Here is a 23444-nt window from a genome sequence, read left to right on the forward strand (position 1 = left end):
CACACCTTAGAATTTAGGTAGCCAACCTCTAAACCCACCTGTCGATCTTGGTATTTGTCAAAGATTTGTAACTATCAATGATTAAAAGAGTATTTGATTCTTTTGATATCCAATGAATTCATGTTTTATGATTTGCTTCAATTGTGAAAATTAGAAGGAGGTAATATTTTTCAAAATTTTGAACATTCAAAAGGAATAAAAACATTTTCAAACAAGATAAGTTATCCGGAAATTTCTTGGAATTCAACAAATATATCTCCGAAACTCAGAATCGAAGCTGGGGCAAGAGAAAGCTAATTTTTGGACAAAATTTGATGGGACAAATAAATGGTCTCAGGTCAAGGTTTGCAAGAGTACACCATGGTGGAAATACAGACAAATTGAATCAATGATAGAGTGAAGACTGCTCTCGCAACCATCCTCCTTACAGATTGAGAAACATACATCAACTCATACATACATATATATATACATCAACACATACATGCATGTTACATGATTTTGCATAGTTGCATTAAACATTTATCATCAGGTGCATTAAAGACATTTTTCTCTTGAGGACAAATTCAATAAAAAAATCAAATAAATTTCATCTTGACATCCATCATAACATCCAATATAGTCAGTCAAAAATACATCATTTTGATCTCTTAAGAAATCAAAGCTCGAAAATGACCATATGTCTCTAACTTGAAGAAACAATGACATCCACAGATGTGACTTCCTGAAGTCAACAATTAGGACATTTCATCCGCCAGCAGGAACAAACAGACTATCAGTATCCTTTGATATTGTTTCTATCGAAACAAAATGTTATCTCACTATAGGCAATTTCTTTGGTAAAACAAATTTTGTCTCGCTTAAGACAGTTTTCTAAAAACAAATTTTGTCTCGCTTGAGATAATTTCTTTCAAAACAAATTTCGTCTCGCTTGAGACCTTTTCCCTTGGATATACAAATTTCGAATTTGTTTCACATTAAGCAAAGTTAATATCACTTGAGATTGTTGTTTCTTTTAAAACAAACTTCGTCTCGCTTGAGATATTTTTCCTTTAAGATACAAATTTCAAATTTGATTCACTTAAAACAAAATTAATCTCACCTTAGATTGTTGTTTCTTTCAAAACAAATTTCGTCTCGCTTGAGACCTTTTCCCTTTGAGATCCAAATTTCGAATTTGTTTCACATTAAACAAAGTTGATCTCACTTGAGATCGTTTTCTCAAAAACAAACTTTGTCTCGCTTGAGACAATTTCTCTAAAAACAAATTTTGTCTCATTTGAGACTATATCTTAAAGCAAATTTTGTCTCGCTTGAGACATCATTTTCTCTCATAATACAAATTTCAAGGTTGTTGTACTTAAAGCAAAATTAATATCACTTGAGATTTTCAAAGCTGATTTGTCTCGCACGAGACAGTTTCCCCTTTAAACAAATCCTGAAATTGTTTCATTTGAAACAAAATAAACACTTTTGAAAACACCTTTGAGATTATTTCCATATAAAAAAAATCGACAATCTTTGAATCTTTTAAAACAAAGTTTTGTCTCTCTTGAGACAATTTTGTGAAAAAAATCTTTGAGATTGTTTCTTTTGAAAAAAATCTTTGAGTCTATTTCTTTTGAAACAAAGTTTTGTCTCTCTTAAGACAATTTCGTGAAAAATCTTTGAGTCTGAAACAAAGTTTTGTCTCTCTTGAGACAATTTTGTGAAAAAAAAAATCTTTGAGAGTTTCTTTTGAAACAAAAATCTTTGAGTCTGTTTCTTTGGAAACAAAATTTTGTCTCTCTTAAGATAATTTCTTTTGAAACAAAAATCTTTGGGTCTGTTTCTTTGGAAACAAAATTTTGTCTTTCTTAAGATATTTTCTTTTGAAAAAAATCTTTGAATATGTTTCTCTTAAAATGAATTTTGTATCTCTTGAGACAGTTTCTCTTGAAGTAGATCTTTGAATATGTTCATCTTGAAAATCTTTGAGTTTGTTTCTCTTAACAAAATCATCTTTGAGTCTATTTCTTTAAAAACATATGTTATCTCTCTTAAGACAGTTTCTAATGAAAAACTAACTTTTGAGATTGTTTCATTTGAAACAAATTTGGTCTTACTTAAGATGTAATCCATCTTTGAGTCTGTTTCTTTTGAAACAAAATTTTATCTCTTAAAGGCAATTCCTTTTGAAAAAAAACATTGAGTTTGTTTCCTTTGAAACAAAATTTTGTCTCTCGAGACAACTTCTTTTGAAAATACCCACCTTTGAGATCGTTTCTATTAAAACAAATTTTATCTCGCATGAGACAGTTTCCTTTCAATGTCATCTTTGAGTCGTTTCCCTTGAAATGAATTTTGTCTCTTAAAACATTTTCTCTTAAAACAAGATCATCTTTGAGTTTGTTTCTCTGGAAACAAGGTTTTATCTCTTAAAACAGTTTCTTTTGAAGAAAAATCTGAGTCTGTTTCTTTGGAAACAAAATTTTGTCTCACTAAGATACAATTTTCTGAAAAACAAAGTTTTGTCTCTTATGAAAATGTCTTTAAAAAAAAATCATTGAATCTCTTTCTTTGGAAACAAAATTTTGTTTCTCTCGAGACAGTTTCTTTGAGAAAAATCTTTGCGTTTGTTTCTTTGGAAAACAAAATTTACCATCATTGAATTTGTTTCCCTTGAAACAAAACAAACATCTTTGAGATCATTTCCCTTGAAATGAATTTTGTCTCATTTGAGACAGTTTCCCATGAAACACAAATATTTGAGAACGTTTCCCTTAAAAACAAATTTTGTCTCGCTTGAGACAATTCCCTTTAAACGTCATCTTTTGAGTTGTTTCATTTGAAATGAATTTTGTCTCTTTCGAGACAGTTGCTTTTGAAACACATTATCTTTGAGCTTGTTTTTCTTGAAACAAATCTTTGAGTCTGTTTCTTTTGAAACAAATCTTTGAATTGGTTTCTCTTGAAACCATAACTCCTAAAGATGGCCAGCCGTCCTCATCATGTAGGAACCATGTCATCCCCAGACCAGATTTCCTTATCACGTAGGAGCCGTGTCAACCATAGATAACCAGCCGTCCTCATCACGTAGGAACCGTGTTATCACCTTTAGATGGCCAGAACTCTTCATCACGTATGAGCCGTGTCATTCCCAGACCAGATCTCCTTATCACGTAGGAGCCGTGTCAACCATAGATAACCAGCCGTCCTCATCACGTAGGAACCGTGTTATCACCTTTAGATGGCCAGAACTCTTCATCACGTATGAGCCGTGTCATTCCCCGACCAGATTTCCTCATCACGTAGGAACCGCGTTAACCTTAAAACGACCCGAACTCTTCATCACGTATGAGCAGTGTCGTCCCCAACAACCAAAATTATCTAATTTCTAAGGGAGAGAACCAGACAAAAACGTGATGTCTTTTCATCTTTGCCCTATTCTTGTTAATACAAGAATGTGCAAATAGGGGCAGCTGTAGACACCCGTTTTTGTCCGGGTCTTTTTTTATTTATTATTATTATTATTATTTATTATTATTATTTTGTTTATTGTTATTATTAATTATGTTACATATATATTTTTGTAGGCCTAATCCCTAAGCCCAACAACAGATACAAATGAACTGGCCCAATCCCGCAGCATACCCAATAAGCTGGAGCCCAGACCCGGTTCAGGCCCAATACCAATTCTAGCCCCGACTAGTGACCCGACCCGGTTCCATAGGGTTTCTAAAACCCTAACCGTTCAGCAGCCGCCCCAACAGAGGAAAGGATGCCACGCCACCGTTACTGTTCCGGCCCACTCCGATGGTCCAGCCGCCGTTCCCACGTCGCCAACGTCATCTACAATGCAAAATATCACCCAAATCAGTCACAAATTAAATCAAATCCAAAACCCATTAAAATAATACCTAAAATCCCGATAAATCGGGAAAATTGTCCCCTATACATAGATATCATTATTCCTACCAAAAATCAAGAATAAATGAAGCAAAAAAAATAGCATGCAAGAGGAGAATTCGGTTGGGGTTTGAAAAAAACAGAAGGAACCAGAGAAAACCCGAAAAAAAAAATGAAAAAATAAAAAGAAAAGGAAAGAAGAGATTACCTTTCGAGATACCTCTGCCGTGGGCTTCGCCGAGACCAAAGCTAGGCCACCGTACCGAAGGTAAACAAAAGGGGTTATCATTTTTGGTTTAGGGTTGAGTGTTTCAAGGGTTTTGAGCGATTTAAACAGAGGATAAAGGGAGAGTTTAGGGTTTTATTCGTATAACCCCGTGGCCACCGATTCACGGTGGCCGGGGTTTGCTTTTCTCTTTCGGAAACAAGAAAGAAGAAGAGGGAAAATAGAGAGAAAATGGTGAGAACGGTTGTGGGGGGGGGGCTTTGAAATGAGAATGGGTTTCTAAATAACCCTAAAATGGGATTATATCCCAGTTTCAAAAACGACGTCGTTCAGTGGGTAGAGGGATTCAGCGTGTTTTTAGAAAAGGGCTAATCTCAACTTTAGTCATTGCTCCTTTGTAAACACATACCTGTGTCCTGGGCTATATGGGGTAAATGTCAAGTTTGGTCCCCAGTATTTTGTAATCATTTTATTTAATCATTAAATGTAATTTCTAATGCTCTGTTTTAGGCATGTATCTTTCAATAATTATATTCCATTCACTAGTTTGTTTATTTTGTTATGTTTGTGTATGTTTTACTTTAGTCATCAAGTTTTCAGTTATTTTATTTTAGTCACTTGTAGCCTGTGTTGTGTATTTTTGTTGACATTCGAATCTGGCCATGTCATTTGTATACATTTTATTTTAGTCACTAGTTAGCTTATGGTTTAATTACATTGTAAGGGGCCCCGTGTTTTGTAAGTTTGTTTAAGGGTTTAGTGTATTTTATTTATTTTGTACTTCAAGCCCTATATTTTGTAAAGTTTACATATTGGTCACTGGAATGGTTATTGTTAATATTTCGTAAAGTTTAGACATTGTACTCTTTGTTTATGAAACTTTTATTTTGATCATTACTCTCATATTTTGGGTTAAATATTGATTAATGTCTGTTTATTTTACTTTCATTATATTTTAGTCCTTATCTGGTTTATTATAACATTTTTATTAGAGTTCGAATTTGGCCATGTTATTTTATGCATGTTTCATTTTAGCCCGTGTTTAACATTTAGCTTAATTATTGTTTAGTTCCTTAGGTTTTTTTTTATTTCATTTTCGTCCCTCCAGTTTCTGCATTTATGGTTATGGTCCTTTAATTTCTTATTTACTGTTCAATATTTTAAATTTCTATTAGTTATATTTTAGATCCTTAAATGTTTTTTAATATTTATTTTGGTCTATAATATTTACTGATTTGTATTTTAGTCATTTATGTATGGATGTGTATTTTACTCATTAGTTAATTATTTGGATTGTGTAAATAATGTGTTTTATTTCATTTAATGTAAATATTTGTATTTCCAATTACATTTATTTTCATTATATTTTTATCTATGTATGAAATATTCGAATAATTTCAAGAACACATATTTATAGAACGGGCGTGGAAAGTATCACTTGGTCGAAGTGGTACAATCCGATACGACATTCAAACAAATATGAACTTGGAATAAAATTGATTCTATTTTGTTAATTAATTCATCTCATATTTAATTCGAATAACGTGATGCAAGTTATTTTATTTCACACAAGTGTTTATTTTCAATTTATATTACATTCTTGTTTTATCGAATAGGGAATATCCTTTACAGATAAGAAATAGTCAAAATAGCTTTCCCGACGGAGGATTGCTAATTTCAAGATTTCTTTTCAAGTTAAAGAATTTTCCCTAATAATTATTTGAAGCAAATTAATATTCAATAAATGGATCATAATTTAATTTTATATTCGATTCATACTTTCCACAATCACGACGATATGTAAGCGACACAGTACCAATTTTGGGCGTTGTAGGGGTGTTTATCCTTCCCCACACGTAACCGACTCCCGAACCTATTTTAAATGAATTTTTGGTAACGTAGATCAAATTTTTGTCTTATAAAACTATTTTTCTTAAAATTGTTTTTAAAAGACGTTTTTAGGTATTCGACCTACCTAACCCAAAGGTCGATGGCGACTCATTTTCAATTTAATTTTAATTAATCCAAAATCACTCAATTTTTTCAAATAAAAGTCATAAGTGTTTTTTTAAAATAATATAAAATTGTTTTACCCAAAAAAAATGGTTATGACATAAAGAATAACATATTGTGTTATCGTTAGATTGAGATTGAAGAAGAGTAAGAGTTAAAGAATATTTGGTAAACTGAAATATAAGATTTGTAAAAAAAAAAGACAAATATGATTAGATTTAATTCAAAATTAAATAGATTAACGAGAGAGATGGAGAAAGTGATGAGAAATTGAGAATTTTATGAAATTGAAAAAATATAGGCCTTAGTTATAAAGGTAAAAATTGAGATTAAAAAACTTAGGGCCTCAACTATAAAAGTAGAAATTGAGACTGAAAAAACTTAGGAGCCTCAATTAGAAAGGTAGAAAGAGAGATTAAAAAAACTTAAGGGCCTCAATTATAAAGTTAAAAAGTGGGATTAAAAAATTAGGGGTCTCAATATAAAGGTATAAATTGAGATCGAAAAAACTTAGGGGCTTCAAATGTAAAGGTAGAAAAGATAGGAAGTGAGATTGAAAAGACTTAAGGACCTCAATTATAAAGTTAAAAAGTGAGATTAAAAAATTAGGGGCCTCAATTATAAATGTAGAAAAGGTAGAAAGTGAGATTGAAAAAACTTAAGGCCTCAATTATAAAGTTCAAAATTGTGTTTAAAAAATTAGGGGCCTCAATTATAAAGGTAAAAAAAATGATTGAAAAAAATTAGAGACTTAAATTATAAAGATAAAAGGTAAGTTTGAATAATATTAGAACCTCAATTATACAAATAAAAAAATAAGATTTAAAAATTAAGGACCTAATTATAAAGATGAAGAAATGAGGGCCTTGATTACAAAGATAAAAAATGGGGCCCTGAGCAATGGCTCAGGGCACTTCCCTAATAGCCAGGTTTGCTAATTAATCTTGTAAAATCTACATTCGATCAACTTCATTTAAGAATGTTTCTCCAAACGAATTTTTTTAACGAAAAAACATCACATTTTTTAGTTTCTTAGTTTGAGTCAATAATAAATTTTTAAATGTAAATTTTAGCTAAAATGAAACGTTTGAGATTGTTTTTGCATTCCAAACGAAATTTTAAGACAAACATTTCTATAAACTTTACCAAACAAGAAGATTTGAAAAATTTTAACAATTAAGTCTTGATGATTTTTATTTATTATTGTCTATCGTTACATTATAATTTTACCAAATAGCATTTATTTATATATATATATATATATATATATATATATATATTTTGATCAGATACATATTTTAAAATTCGCGGTATTACAAAATCTATTTTTAAATTATAAAAAATCTAAATAATTATTGAAAAACCTGATTTTATAAAAAATCATTAAATACATTCAAATATTAAAAATTATTTAATATCAAATAAAATAATAATTAATCGAGAAAATTACATTTAATTGATCAGATACAGATTTTAAAATTCGCGGTATTACAATCATAAAAAATTAAATATCATTTATGTAGTTATCCTATTTTTATATAATTTCATTTTAAGTTTTTTTTTCTTCTAATAAATATAGATTATAACACATGAAAAATATGCTTCAATCACCTATATGAACACATGTATATCAAAGTATAAAAATATTAAATATCCCAAGACTGAAACCTCAAATAAATAAAAATGTAAAAATTGTATGTTGAGTAATCTAATTTATACACATGTAAACAAATATATTTAGCTTAGAATTTGGCACGTATGATGGGTTCGTATGAGTATAATAATGACTAACCCTAATGGTAAAACATATTTATTAAATTCTTATATATGGTTGGTGGCTGCAATTGTTTACCTTTGTGGTTTTGCCCTTTGCCCTTGCCCTTGCCCTTGCCCTTGCCCTTGCCCTTGCCCTTGCCCTTGCCCTTGCCCTTGCCCTTGCCTTCACCTAATCCTCAGCCTTATTTATTAAAACATGTGCCTTGCATGGACCACCTACTACTAACCCTGTCCTGCCTCCATTTCAACTCTTCAGCCTCATGCATTTATCACCTCTTGAATTTTCTTTATTTTAATTAAATTTGGTTTTTTAACTACAATTTAATCGTTTAGTATAAAAATAATTCGAATTCATTATTTATATGTTAATTAAATTTTAATTTGTTTGAATATTTTTAATTAAGTCCCTTTTCAAAATTTTAAAGATTATCCTCAAGTCTCAAGTTTTTTTTTAAATATTTTAAAATCATAATTTTTTCAAATATTTTAAATAAATCACTTATTTAAAAAAATTTAAAAAAATTTAAAAATATAATTTCTTTTAATATTTTGCTGTTATTTACATGGCTGGACGTGATGGAGAAGTTCAAAGTTCAATTTGTCAAGGAGAACGATGATGATTTTGATTAAAGTTGGAGGAGGGTCTGAAATATTTCCAAAAGCATACATGTGAACCCCTTTGGTGCTTCTTATTTGGTCGGTTGGGCAAGGGTCGGACGTTATATTTTTAGGATTAATTTATAAAATTTTATGAAATTAAAAATTAAAAATAATATATTTAAATTATATAAAAGATTAAAAAATTTAAAGGTACGCTTCAGATCTAGGGATGGCAAACGGGTACAATTTCGTGGATTCTGCACCGTACCCGCTTCAATTGGGGCGGGGATGGGTATAACTTTAGTGGGTAGTGGGTGGGTGTAGATTTAGAAAGTGGTACCCGTCGCGAGAAATGGGCGAGTGATGGGTTTAAGATCTTACCCGACCCGCATCCGCCAGCCCCACATCCGCCCGCCCACTAAATATCTATTAAATTTTGGATCATTATGAATTTATGTATAATTTTAGAGACTAATTTATAAATCTTAATATTGTATAAGATATAACTTATAATTTAACCAAATATTATGGATAAGTTTATGAATCAATTTTTTTTTATTTCAAACCTCTCGTGCTTGCTAGTTACTGCGTCGACATTCTGGTAGTTATTCTTCTCTAAGTTTCAAACTCTGGTTTCCAGCTCATTCAGGTATGCCTTCTTCCACTTCTTTACTCTGGTCACCTCTGCGGGTAGTAGAGTTGTATGTCACCTTATAAAACAGATCCAAAATCACCTTCCCCAATCTTGTTTGCTGCATCGAAGTTGTTTGTGGACGCTTTAATTTGTCGTAAGGTGAATACTCCAATTTTCAGATATAATCCTCTTAGTTTTGTTTTGATCTTCTTTTTATGGATTGGGCTAATGCAATGATAAATATCCAAACACCAGGCTATATTTTACGCATCCTGAATCATTTGCTTAGATTTGTATAAGCTTTTTTGGTTGCTGGTGTGGGGAAAGAGGTGAAATCAAAATACGGTGTCCCTCGGTTCAAGAGCGGAGAGAAAAAAGACTTTAACAATGAAGATGAAGAAATTATAATTCTAGGACAATCTATGTGTCTCAAAAGACAAAGGAATTCTAAACCTGTTTCGAACCCTTGCAAACAGTTAGCTGCCGAGCCCAGTTTGGAGCAACAGTGAGTAACCGTCCGTTCATGGGGAAACCAATGGCTAGAAGAAGTGGATCCGGATGTGGATGAAATTATGAAAAAGGAAAAGCAAAGGCAAATATTAGGATTTGAGCTTATTGCTTCCGAAAATTTTGTGTGCCGAGCTGTGATGGAAGCATTGGGAAGCCATTTAACGAACAAATACTTCGAAGGAATGCCTGGAGTCAGGTACTATATTGGCAACTATTTTATAGATCAAATCGAAACCCTATGCCACGACCGTGTATTGGCAGCTTTTAATCTTGAATCCGAGAAATGGGGTGTCAATGTGCAACCTTATTCATGTACCTCTGCGAAATTTTCTGTTTATACCGAACTTTTGTTGTCAGGCGGGTTTAGCCGGATACGTCTCCAGTTGGGTAGTGGGTGTTGGGATGGATTTGAGAATGTACCCGCGTGGACGGGTGTGAATTTGAAAATTTTTACCCATCATAGGTGGTGGGTGGGTGGTGGATTGGAAAATATTAGGTAGGTATGGGGATAAGTGAGGGGGTATCCGCACCCGACCCGCCTCGTCCGTTTGCCATCCCTATTCATGTTTAGAAACTAGAGACAGATGTAGAAATCTATATAAGATGTGTGAACTTAAAAATTTATATTAAAAATTTTGAAGGTGAGAATTTATAAAATTTTAGAAAATAAAAAATTAAATAATCAAAAAAATATAAGAAAATTTGATATTTTGCACCCTAAACAATCTCCTTTGTCCATCACTAATTGTACCAAAAATGAGATTTTTTTAATCGTAACCTAATTATTAAGAAACAGTTAATTGTTAATGGTTAACCATTATTAACGGTTCGGTTATAGGTTAACTTATTATAATTATTTGGCAATGTTTTTTTCATAATTCATACTACAAAAGAATGTAGCACTTAACGCATACTTACTCCGGTGTAAGTGGATAAAACAAAAAAATGTAACACTTAACACATGCTACACCGATGTAAGTGAATATAATAAAAAAATATAGCACTTAACACATACTTACAACGGTGTAAGTAAATAAAATAAAAAATTGTAGCACTTAACACACACTTACACTGATATAAGTATGTACATTTCCCAATATCTTAGTACTTAACAATAAACATATAATTATATTAGTGTAAGTATGCTTATGTAAAAATATATATACAAATTTTAAAAATATATATTAAATTATTTGTATACAAATTTTATTAAAAATATATATAAATTATAAATAATATAAATTTATATTAAGTTATTTATGTAAAAAAAATAGTAAATTAAAAATATATTATCAAAATTTGTAACTGTAACCTTAACCGTTAACTATTATTTTTAACAGTTCGATTAATTGAAACTATTTAGTATTAATGGTTCGATTAAATATAACAGTTATATCAATTAACGGTTACGATTAACAGTTTCATCTTTTTTTTAACACCCCTAGTAATAACATTTAGTTTTTGATATTTTGATTCAAACAATGATTTTAGGTATTTTTTTTTATATATTATGTTATGTTTATTTATATTTATATTTGGACAAACTATACAAATGATCATTTTTATTTGAATTTTATAAACTTTGTCACTGAATTCAATAAACATAATATATAATCACTTTTATTTTGTTTTAATTAAGATATTATTTTGTTTTAATTAAGATATTAACTTTTGTTAGCATCGACATCACACAATGGTAAAATGATTTAATTTTTATTTAACCTTTGAAATTTATATAAAATACTAATTAGGGATTTTTTATAAATTCAAAGTAGTATTGGGACAAAGTTCTAATTTACCCTTTTCTTCTTCCCCTCTTGCCGTTCATCTTCTTTGCTTTCATCCATAAGCCAAGCCTGGTTTTGCATTTCAAAACAAAAACCAATATCAAATCAATTCCCAATTCGATTGAACTAATTGTGCTCATCGTGTGTGGAAGATTAATTTGGGATCTTGATGATCTGGGTATTACTATTTTGATTGAAAACGAAAGGGTAATCGTTGAATTTTCACAATTCTTCTGGGCTGAATTGGGTATTAACATCAAGGAGGTTTTTTTAGAAAAAGGGTAAGCGAGGTTTTTGAAGCATGGATCTTCTTTCTTTTAGAAATTCAAGAATAGGGTATTTCTTGTTTTGATATGAATTGAGTTGGGTAGAAACCAACTCAGGGTTTTATCGATTAAATAATAACGAATTCATATTATAATTCAAGAACCCTAATATGAGAGAATTTTGAAATCGGAGAATGAAATCGATAACTAAATATTAGCTATGGATGGGATTTTGAAAAGAGTGGTGAAAACAAGGAAATCGACAAACGAATTAAGGAGCAAAGATTGATGAATTTTGTAAATTGGGAGATGAATCGAGGGAAGTTGAGAAAGTTCGAGAAGGCTTTTATTTTGATCAAAGCTTTTTGATATTTTATCACTTTCGTTTGGGGAAGTTGAAGCAGTGGCGGTGGAGAAATAGGTTTGTTGAGGAAAACATATGAAAAATTGGATAAATTGATATCTTATCTCTAGATTATATTGAGTTTATAAAAAGACTCATGAGGAATAATTTATTTAAATTTTAAGGGTTTAAATAAAAATTAAATATTTTTATTAATATATCACGTCATTAAATTAATAGAAATTAACGTATCATTGATTATATCTTAATTAAAATATAATGAAAGCAATCCTATATTATATTTTTTTAATTTAATAATCATAAATTTATAAAACTCAAATAAGATTGATCGTTTGCGTAGTATGTCACTTATATTTTTAAGAGCATGATTTATGTATAAAATTTTCAAAAGATGTCATATCCTTTTAAATCACTTTTAAATATTTTTAAGAATATTTTTATTACAAAGTTTTGTGCATAATCGTTAGATTTTATCAAAACGAAACTTCTAAAACTGATTATATTGTAAATAATTTTGTATTTTTTTAAAAATAGTGTTGCTTGTAAAAATCATATGTTTATTTCTTTTTACCTTCCGGTTTATAAGGTTCCTTTTTACCTTCTATGAGTGAGTCTTCCGATAGAAATTTTGTGCATTCGCAAGGACGCGAACTCGAAACCTACTTAAACGGAATCAAGCTACATACCACTTAAACTAATATTATACTTATTGTACAATAAATTTAGTGAAAATTTCCTTTTTTAAAATTTAGCAATAAAACTTAGAATATATGTACATGAATTAAAATATTATCAATATATTTTTGAAAAAATTAGATTTGATTAACCGTTAAAGAAAAAAAATTAAATTAAATTATAAATAATTTAATCCAGTATGTGGTCAAATTAACTGTTTCAACTACCTTATATATCCATCGGTGTCGTGACAAAATAAAAATCAAGCAAACATTTCCATTTTTCTATAAATTAATTATGAATTTCAATTTATATTTTGGTTATAAAATACACCATTTTCTCATTCAGCTGCAACCCAGCACAGGGTTTTATTTTTCTTTGAAAAATCCGAAACAATTTTCTAACGGGTATTTTACGGAAATTAAACAATTGTCATATATATATATATATATATATATATATTATTAAGGTTATGTAATGTAATATTAATATTTGTGAAATTTAAATATTAATTTAAAATTAAATGTGAGATTTTCTATAAACGGATAAACAGGTCCAGACTCGATATTTTAGTGTCAGATTTGGACCCAGATCCATACTTTATTCATAGGATCTAGATCTGGTCCGGATCCGTTGGCTCCAAAATTTTAGGATCCAGAGCCTATAAAACGGATAAGAATCTACGGATTCGAGTCGGGTCCAGGATCCATTGCCATCCCTAGATGAGTTATTTAGAGATTGAGATCAAGTTGGATAGTAATTAGGATAAGAATCATTAAATTTGTGTTCTAATTTTGTGCTGAACCTTAGGAAAATGTTTCTATCCTCCCAGTAAATTCATGGCCTTAGCTTTTTCTTGCAATCTCTTAAATTCAATATAATAGTTGCAGGCTCCTTTACTGACAACCCGTTTCTGAATTGTTGGTGTAATTCAGTTATGAATTGAAAATATGGGAGGAGGGTTTAGAGTGCTACATATTGTTCGACCATTTCTTTCGTTTCTGCCGGAAGTTCAGAGTGCTGACAGGAAAATTCCCTTCAGAGAGATGGTCATCTACACTGTGATCTCCCTCTTCATCTTTCTGGTGTGCAGCCAGCTTCCACTTTATGGAATACATTCCACGACCGGTGCTGATCCATTCTATTGGATGCGTGTTATACTTGCGTCAAACCGTGGAACTATCATGGAACTTGGTATCACCCCATTGTGACAGCGGATTGGTGATGCAGATCCTGGCTGGTTCGAAGATCATTGAGGTGGAAACAAGTGTTCCTGAGGATCGTGCACACTTGTAAGTGTTTTCCACATTATTGTCTATTTTAGCATTTTAACATGTTACTCGATTCATGGAACTTTTTACTGGAAAGATTTTCATTTCTATATTTGATTTATTCGGCAGCTAGTTTCACTTATAAAATGCAACAATACATATGCCTTTGTTGCTTTTTTGTTCAGTACTGATTTGTACTTGCTTGTGATATCTAAGACCATATCTTTATATATCCTTTATGATCTTTATATGCATATTATATTCTTTTGTGCTTTTATGTGTACTTCGCAGAAATGGGGCTCAAAAGTTGTTGGGCATCCTGATTGCCGTGGGTGAAGCAGTGGCATATTGTCTGGTATGTATGACAGTGTCGGTCAGCTTGGTGTCGGGAATGCTATCTTATTATTATTCAACTTTGCTTTGCTGGAATCATTGTGATCTGCCTGGATGAACTTCTCCAGAAGGGATATGGTTTGGGATCTGGTATCTCACTCTTCATAGCCACCAATATCTGGTATTTATCGCTTTGTTTTAGCCATTTTTTGACTTGATTCAAATGCATCAGTCTGAGAATATCCTAAATACCATTTTGCTTGTGTAGTGAAAACATAATCTGGAAAGCCTTTAGCCCTACAACCATCAACAGTAGCCGTGGGGCTAAATTTGAAGGTGCTGTCATTGCTATGTTCCATCTATTGATAACCAGGACGGACAAAGTTAGAGCACTTCGCGATGCTTTCTATGGCAAAATCTTCCAAATGTTACAAATTTACTAGCTACAGTATTGATTTTCCTTATTGTCATCTACTTCCAAGGTTTCCGTGTTGTTTTTCCTGTAAGATCAAAGAATGCTTGTGGACAACAGGGGTCATATCCAATTAAGTTATTCTACACTTCCAACATGCCTATCATCCTTCAATCTGCTCTTGTTTCAAATCTTAATTTCATCTTCCGGTACCTCCTCTACACCATATGAATGGTAAAAATGAAAAGCCTTTCATCTTACTTTTAATGTTGAACTTCGCCGATGCTGTTTTCTCTTGTGCAGTTGCTGTACAGCAAGTACAGTAGTAACTTCTTTGTGAATCTGTTGGGCAAGTGGACGGAACCTGAATATTCAGATGGTCAGTTCATTCCTGTCGGTGGTTTAGCATACTATGTTACTGCACCTGCGAGGTTAGAATCAATCTTGTTTCTCTTGCATCTATTTTAACACATTCAGTGTGCCAATGCATCACATTCCGGAAGTCTGCATTTTCATTCGTTAGGTTTTTTTTTTTTCTTTCTGGTTATTGCCTGCAGCTTGGCAGACATGGCAGCAAATCCCTTCCATGCTCTTTTTTAACTGGTGTTCATGCTTTCGGCCTGTGTTTTGTTTTCAAAAACTTGGATTGAAGTTTATGGTTCCTCAGCCAAAGATGTGGCTAAGCAGCTCACGGTAACCTGACTACTAAGTAGCGTAATCTTGTCTGCATCATGCATGATAATGGGCATTGTTTATCATGAATTCCCTTGCTTAGCATGTGATGGGACGATGCCAAAGCTTAATTGCTCTGTTGGTTACACATTTCCTTGTTGCCTCTTTCTTATATTCCTTCTTTAAGCCGAGAACTTGATAGAAAGAATTTTAGAAAGAACTTAAAAAGTTTTCGGGATTGAGTTTTCGAAGTTCAGAACTCAAGAAGCTCCATGTGATGTATCTTTTAGTGTTTCTGTGTTTTGTGGTTCTGTTTGCAGGAACAACAAATGGTGATGCCTGGACACAGATTCGAATCTGCAGAACTGAACCGCTACATACCGACAGCAGCTGCCTTTGGTCGAATGTGCATCGGTGCATTAACTGTATTACCCGATTTCATGGGAGCCATTGGTTCAGGGACTGGGATATTGCTTGCTGTAACCATCATATATCAGTACTGTTAGTCATTTGAGGAGAGAGCCAGCGAACTGGGCTTCTTCGGCCTCTGTGCTCTATCAATCTGATTTAGGTCCCAATTAGGTAGGGAAAAATTGTTACTCTAATGTTGGAGAATGATGACAGTTCTGATTATAAAATTCAAAGATTTAAAGTAGGTTCTACCTTTGTTTTTAAAAGAAAAGAACGTCCCTCACTTTACCAATGAGACTACTCAATAGGTTCTTCGATCACTATATATATATATATATAATCCAACACTTGGGTTTTAATTGAATGTAAACATGGAAAAGCTAGTTTCAAATATGCAATGTTTCTATAACATTTACAGAATTCAATGAAGAAGCAATGGATTCAATGTGCAAACAAAATAACACTCAAAAAATAAGAAAAAAAAGGTCAAATTTGTATACGGATGACTCTTCAACCCAGCTGAAACACCCACCACCCCCAGAAGAATTTGATTCAGTGTTTTTTTTCTCTAATGATACCCGACTGTACCCCAATTCAATCTTTTTGTGACTGCACAAATAAAACTTATTCCGTACCCCGTCTCCATATGGCTACACAGAAGGCCCCTTTCGTGTGAAAAAGTTAATCACTTTGTATATTTTGCAATGGCCAACAATCTTTTTCATCACAGGTCAAGCAACGGCATTCTTCCTAACACGGCGGAAATTTTACATGAAAGCCATGGAGGGATACTTCACAGGGTGCCTTCTGATTCGCTATCCGTGAAGGGTTCAGGGTCTGAAGCTTCTGCAAGACCTTTTAGCATGAGTAAAACCTCCGCCGGGTCATCCAAATAATACTTGGCTTTGCTAGGTTTCTGACCGACTGTGCACGCGAACACAATTGTTCTCGACGACAGGATACCACTGGAAATCGCGCTACTGATGATCTCAAACATCTCCTCATCGGATCTGTCATCCCCAATGCAGAGTACAAAGTCAGCCTGCTTTCCTTTCTCAGACATCGTCGTGAAGATCTTTTCACCCACCAAACCTTTACTGACTCCCTAAAAGCAAGATTGAAAGTTGATGAATCTCAAGCATTCATCCAAATCAACAAAACCAATGTTCACGATCGTTAAGCATACATAAAGTCGGAATCTCAAATAAACAAATATAATATCAAAACCGAAGTTAAAGTATATACCTGTGGTTTCACTTCAACAATAAACTGGCCCGCTTTTACAGCCACGGGTTCATTTGCTAATACACTCTCGAGATGGTCTAACATCTCCTTCGCCTGGCTAGATCCGAACCCCAGGTCTGCATCCCGATGGTGCCAGACCAATGCACTCTCCTTGGATTCAATAGAGGAGCCATCAGTGGCCTCTGTATACAATTGCATAACAGGCTCAGCCATTTCTTTCCACCCAAATTCACTGTTATGCCCACAAACTTCCCACTCATCGTTACTAGACCACCTGAAACATCAACAACTTCGAGGTAAGTGCACCTATAAAGCAGCACTAAAACGGGAACTCGGGAAGAAACAAAAAATGGAAAGGAGGCACAAGGAAACGACATACCTTATGAAATAACCATGTTCAGCTGCAATTCCTAGCTTCTTACATGGAGAAAACCATTTGCTTAAGCTATCTTTTCCTCTTCCACTCACTACAAAGACTGTATTCTTTGGATCACCAGAGAGTGTATTTATGATTGAGATAACCTCTGCACTTGGGGTCTTGTTATGTGAAGTTTGAGGCATTATGGTTCCATCATAGTCTAATAGTATAGCCCTATTTTTGGACCTTAGATACACAGATACAATGTGATCGATAGACAACTTTCTGAAGTTAGGATCAAGGGCTACAACTCTGAATCCGAAGCTCAAACCAATTCCCCAACATCGTCTTCTAAAATGGTCTTTACATGTCCTTTCCATATCCTGGAAGAAACTTCGAGACCAATATGCTACATCGTGAGTGCTAACGTATCTATAATGCTTCTCATGTCGCAACTGCTTCTCAGCATCCGCCATTGAGATTGCATCACTCATTGCCTCGGCAGTTGCTTCGATATTCCAAGGATTTACCCGAATTGCACCACTAAGCGAAGGAGAGCAACCAATAAACTCCGATACAACTAGCATGCTCTTCTTAGGTCCACTTGATTCTGAGGATGAGTCTGATTCAGGGACTCCATGTCGGCACACAATGTACTCGTAAGGAATAAGATTCATCCCATCCCTTACAGCTGTGACTACAACGCACTCAGCTACAGTGTAGTATGCAACTCTTTCGCTAATGGATACTGGCCTATCAATAAAGACAATCGGTTCATAGCCAGGTTGTCCAAAAGTCTCGTTGATTCTCTTGCAGCTTGCCTGTATTTCGACCTCTATCTCCTCGAGATCTTTCCCTTTTCCCCGGGTCGGGTTCGTGATCTGTATCAGAACTGCTCTTCCCTGCCACTTTGGGTGCTGTTTCAGCATCTGCTCCATTGCTAAAAATTTCAAGTTGACTCCTTTAAAGACATCCATGTCATCAACTCCAAGCAATACAGTCTTTCCTTCAAACTGTTGTTTAAGCTCTCCGACTCTCCACTCCTTATCTGCGAGTCTCAATGCAGACTGAATCTGCCCCATATGTATCCCAACAGGCATGATCTTTATCCCAATTGTCCTTCCATAGTACTCCAGTCCAATATAACCCCTCTTTGACTGATAGTCCAAACCTAGCATACGACTACAACAAGACAGAAAATGTCGAGCATAGTCAAAAGTATGAAAACCGATAAGGTCTGAATTCAAGAGAGCCTTTAGGATCTCTTCCCTCACGGGCGAAGTCCTATATATCTCGGATGAAGGGAACGGACTATGTAGGAAAAAACCCATTCTCAATCTATTAAACCTTCTCCTTAAGAAGGTAGGCAACACCATCAAATGATAATCATGGATCCATACATAATCATCTTCTGGGTTAATAACCTCGATCACCCTTTGATAAAAAATCTTATTTGCAGCAACGTAAGCCTCCCACAAAGACCTATCGAACCTGCATCCATGATTTGCTGAAAACGGAAGCATATAATGGAAAAGTGGCCATAAATGTTGTTTACAGAAACCATGATAGAACTTTGTGAAAATATCAGGCGGTAGAAACGCTGGGACACACTTAAACCTATCCAACAAAAGCTGTGATACGTCATCTTGTTCGCTGGGATCGACATCAACATTCAAAGAACCCACATACAAAACCTCCAAATCTTCAGGCAAACCATCTTTTAACTGTAATAACAACGAATCGTCATCCCAACTAAAACTCCACCCTTTATTATCAGGCCTACGTTTAGCTTTAACTGGCAGTTGATTAGCTACGATGATAATCCTGTCCTGAATAACCGAGGACTGTACATCTGAGGCGACACTATTAGCCTGCTCATCATCGAGCTCCGAAATAACACCGGCCACAGTCATCACCCGCGGCAGCCGCTTGTGTTCATTAGGTTGACCAAGGAAATTACCAGACGCTAGATCTAAGAGATTGGTATATGATCTTGATATCATCTTTAACCCTCCTTTTAAGTTAGCACCCACAACAAGAATCAATCACAAAGATCTCAAAAACACACTACAATAAATAAGAACACTCAAAGATTTTCGTTTCTGTTCCCAAAATAGTCTTTTAATTCAGCACAACCTGCATTTAGTATCAACAAAAAACATCATCTTTAAACGAGAATCACAGAAAACAAAATAAACCCATGAATAAATCCTATCCAAAATATAGAACAACCCGATTGAATATTATATCAGAATTCAAGCAAAACAAATCTAAAAAGACAATAGCTTTCTGAAATCAAATCAATTCAAAATTAATGGGAGCAAGTACTGAAGCAATATAATATGAAACTTTGAAACTAACCTCTCCCTTCAAAGCACAAGTTTATGCCTTTAATGGGAACCCTTTGGATCCAAAAATGAAATATTTGAGGGGAAAAATATGGAAAATTCTAGGGTTCGTTTTGGACCCTTTTTTATATATATAAAAAAAAATCAGTCACAATGACAAAATCCCCTCCTTTCTTTCTTACTTCCTCTTTCCTTTGTATTTTATTGATATTGTTTTTGCAAACCATTGTGATCTTGTAACGCCGTTTGTGAAAAAAAGAAGCAAGCTTTGTTTCCGCCAGGATGCTTCGGCCGTTCGATTTCATATAAATTGATCACATCCGTTCTTTAAATAATAACTGATTGAGCAAGTTGCAGCTGAATCTTGTGGGTCCCTTTGTCATTCTTTTTTTCTTAACACAAAATTTGGGAAATAAGTTTTTTATTGAATAATTTGACAAATCCATCACCGCAAAAAAATAAAGAATAAAATTTATATGAATAATTAATAGCTATTTAGATAAAATTTATATGGATCAACCTAAAATTATTTAGGATAAACAAAGTATTTAGTGAACTTTCTATTCTCATGGTTTTATTTCGGTCACTTAATAACTTTTTCAAAATCATATCAAATATTACATTACGTTTTAGTTTCGTTTTGATTCTTAACGATGATATTAACGTATCATAATATTATAATTTTACATCATCATTGAAAAAATTATCACATTACCAATTCTGTTTATTTTTTAATGATAAATGACTAAAATAAAATAAAAATATAACATGAGATATGATTTTTGATAAAAGAAAATTATATGATCAAAATAGAATTATGAAAATAAATAGGTGACTAAATAAATAATTTAACCAATTATTTAATATCTTGCTTAGTTTGAAAGTTCATTTTTTTTAGGAAAAAAGTGTTACAGTGTAAAAAAGCATAGGAGAGGAGGATAAGGTTGGCCAGTAGATTATCCAGTAAAAACAGCTGGCAAATTTGAAAATTTTGGCCGTCACGGCAACCAAGGCTGACTATTACGTGGCAGCCAGTCAATATCTCCACGTGTTTCTTAAATTTAATGAATCCCAATTGTCCCACGTGTCATCTTAAAAAAGGCAATCACGTGTTTTCATGGATGGATAGGCCTGGTATCTTCATTCTTCAACACGTAATAAATGTCTTTGGGCTTCACCTTACGTGTCACTGAATCGTTGAAAGGGACCTGGATAGTGATGTGGTCCAACGCTGTATCTGAATATACCCACATGAGACATCCGGTCCCTTCATTTAAAGATGAGTAATAGATATTTTTTTATTCAAATGTTGATTTAAATCCTAATTAAACAATTTGTTTTAGTTGCACGAATAAATTTTTTTAAATATTTAATATTATTATGCTATTTCCTAAATACTGCTTTTAACGAATTTAAATTTTAATCGATCACTCAAAATAAATACAAATAATAAAATATTTAAAATATAAAACATATTCGCATTTTAGAATTTACATGAAATAATCTGTTGTCCTCCTTTGCTGATAGGAAGCTGAGCTGGAAGAAAAACACGTCACCCGTGAAGTCTAATGATGACGTGGCAGGATTTGGTTTGAGGGAGGTCTTTATTTGTTGGTGCATATGGATTCAGAAAAATTGTGGTTGGGATTTGGGAGGCGAAAACCTATTTTGCCTTTCTTCTTTAAAGAAAATGTCATTTAGGCCCCTGTGAATTGTAAATATTAACATGGAAGGACGGTTTGGAATGGATGGAATTATATGAAAAGAATGGGGTATTTAAATGAATACAGGTGGGGTTTGACCAGCGCTGAGCTGAGAGTCCAGGCTGGTTAGGGTCAGACATTGGTGGTTACTGCCGGAGGCAATAAAATAATGACGACGAGGACGACCACGACGATAATAAAGTAATAGTAATAATAATAAATTTATGAGTTAATTGTATTATAAGTCTTTAAACTATAATTTTTATTTTAAATTAGTTTTTAAACTTTTGAATGTTTCAATTTATACTTAAAACTTTGAATCTTATTTTAAATTAGTCTTCAAATTTTTTAACGTCCAATTTCTTCCCAGACTATGACACTCGTTCTAAATAATACCACATACATATGAACATTTCAATTTCATCGCAAACTATTTATATATTCTAACCATGTATCCTAATAATAAAATTATTAGGCCAAGCTATACTATTACACGTATAAAAAAAATGAAATTTACGTTAAAATATGATTGAAACTAATTGTATGTTTAGATGAATTTGTAATATTCAAAAGTTTGAGGACCAATTTAGAATGAGGATCATAGTTTGATAATAATATTAGAACATTTAAAAGTTTGAGGATTAATTTAAAAGTTTGGGAATAAGATTTAGGTACAATGACAACTTTTGCATAACATGCTTTCCCACTTCTTCATTATTTCATTTATGGAAAATAGATTAATATGGTAAACCATATTCTTTATTAGTTAAATTTAGGGTAAACTACATGTTTAATATTTCAACTATCACCTAACTATATCTTTGCATCAAACTTGAATACATCATCCATTGAATTCAAATATTTGGTCAAAATATTTCTTAAGTCCTTGTTAATTTATAAGTGGAGCAAGTCGATCCTTCAAAAAATTATAATTTAATTTGCATACATTTTGAAAATTAGCAAATAAAGATTATTTATGACGACATTCAATTTCTTTATTGATACGTTACATGTGCGCTACATTGATTTGTCGATTTCTTAAAAAAATGATAACTTTATACAATATTTTAAAATAATTATTAAAACAATACGAAATTTTAAAAATCATTAAAATTAGTGAAAATTCAATAAAATTTTCCAAAAATTCAAATAAAACTATTAAAATAAAAATGAAACATTAATTAAGAAATAAAAATATTATTTAAAAGTTCAAAAAAATATAAAATTTTGAAAAGAAAATTATAAACAATAATATTCACGAAAAAAATTACACTTTTGAAGGATTAAAAATATTAAATAAAAAAAATGTCTTTAATCAATTTAAAAATATGAGTAGAATAAAAACATCGAACATAAAACTAACATGATTATAAAAATATATATAATAAAGATAACTAAAATAGTGAAAGCTGGAAGAACATTACTTATAATCACAAGTCACAACGATGGTTTTTATTAGGCTTAAAGTATAATAAGTATTTAAATTATGTTCGTTTTTTTATTTTTAGGTATTTAAATTATTTTTTGTCAAATTAGATATTTAAATTATTATATTTAAGTATGTATCAAATGATCTCCTTGATAAAGACATTGTTGTTGTTCCTTGAGGATCCGGGATCGAGAACTATAGATGTCAGGAGTGTGAGTGTTCAATGTCAAAAGGTTGAGAGTTATCTTTGAACAAATATTTTCATTTACTTACCCCATATTAATAGAAAACTATTATATTTAATTATTTTAAATTTTAATATTTTCTTAGTTAAAAAATTATTTTTATATCAATAAGATGTTGACACGTTATACAAAATTAAGTGCTTGTTTTTACTAAAAAAATATTTTAAGTGCTTAAAGAAAAAAGGTATAATTTAATGACTTATTTTGATAAACAAAATAGTTGAGGTACTTAAAGTAGTTATATATAGTAGTTTAAGTACCTGGTTTGATCAAAAAAA

At 32.3% G+C, this 23444-nt stretch overlaps 1 protein-coding gene and 1 pseudogene across 2 annotated transcripts; one reads left to right on the forward strand and one right to left on the reverse strand.

The window, feature by feature from the left end:
• Positions 1–13689: 13689 nt before the first annotated feature.
• LOC120119257 lies at positions 13690–15993 on the forward strand (annotated as a pseudogene).
• Positions 15994–16178: 185 nt separating this feature from the next.
• LOC120119412 (probable alpha,alpha-trehalose-phosphate synthase [UDP-forming] 7) lies at positions 16179–20515 on the reverse strand. Of its 2 annotated transcripts, none has more exons than XM_039139224.1 (4): positions 20505–20515; positions 17463–19508; positions 17084–17357; positions 16179–16943 (listed from the first exon to the last, which is right to left on the reverse strand). In XM_039139224.1, the coding sequence occupies exons 2-4, from the start codon at positions 19442–19444 to the stop codon at positions 16632–16634; spliced, it is 2568 nt and encodes an 855-aa protein (XP_038995155.1). In that variant the 5' UTR covers positions 19445–19508; positions 20505–20515; the 3' UTR covers positions 16179–16631. The 2 variants fall into 2 exon arrangements, with proteins under 2 accessions (XP_038995155.1, XP_038995154.1); XM_039139223.1 differs by lacking the exon at positions 20505–20515 and adding an exon at positions 19803–19924 and having other exon boundaries at positions 17463–19577.
• Between the last annotated feature and the right edge of the window lie 2929 nt (positions 20516–23444).

The sequence above is a fragment of the Hibiscus syriacus genome, unplaced genomic scaffold, assembly GCF_006381635.1.
Source record: "Hibiscus syriacus cultivar Baekdansim isolate YM2019G1 unplaced genomic scaffold, ASM638163v2 tig00110332_pilon, whole genome shotgun sequence".
Taxonomy (NCBI): domain Eukaryota; kingdom Viridiplantae; phylum Streptophyta; class Magnoliopsida; order Malvales; family Malvaceae; genus Hibiscus; species Hibiscus syriacus.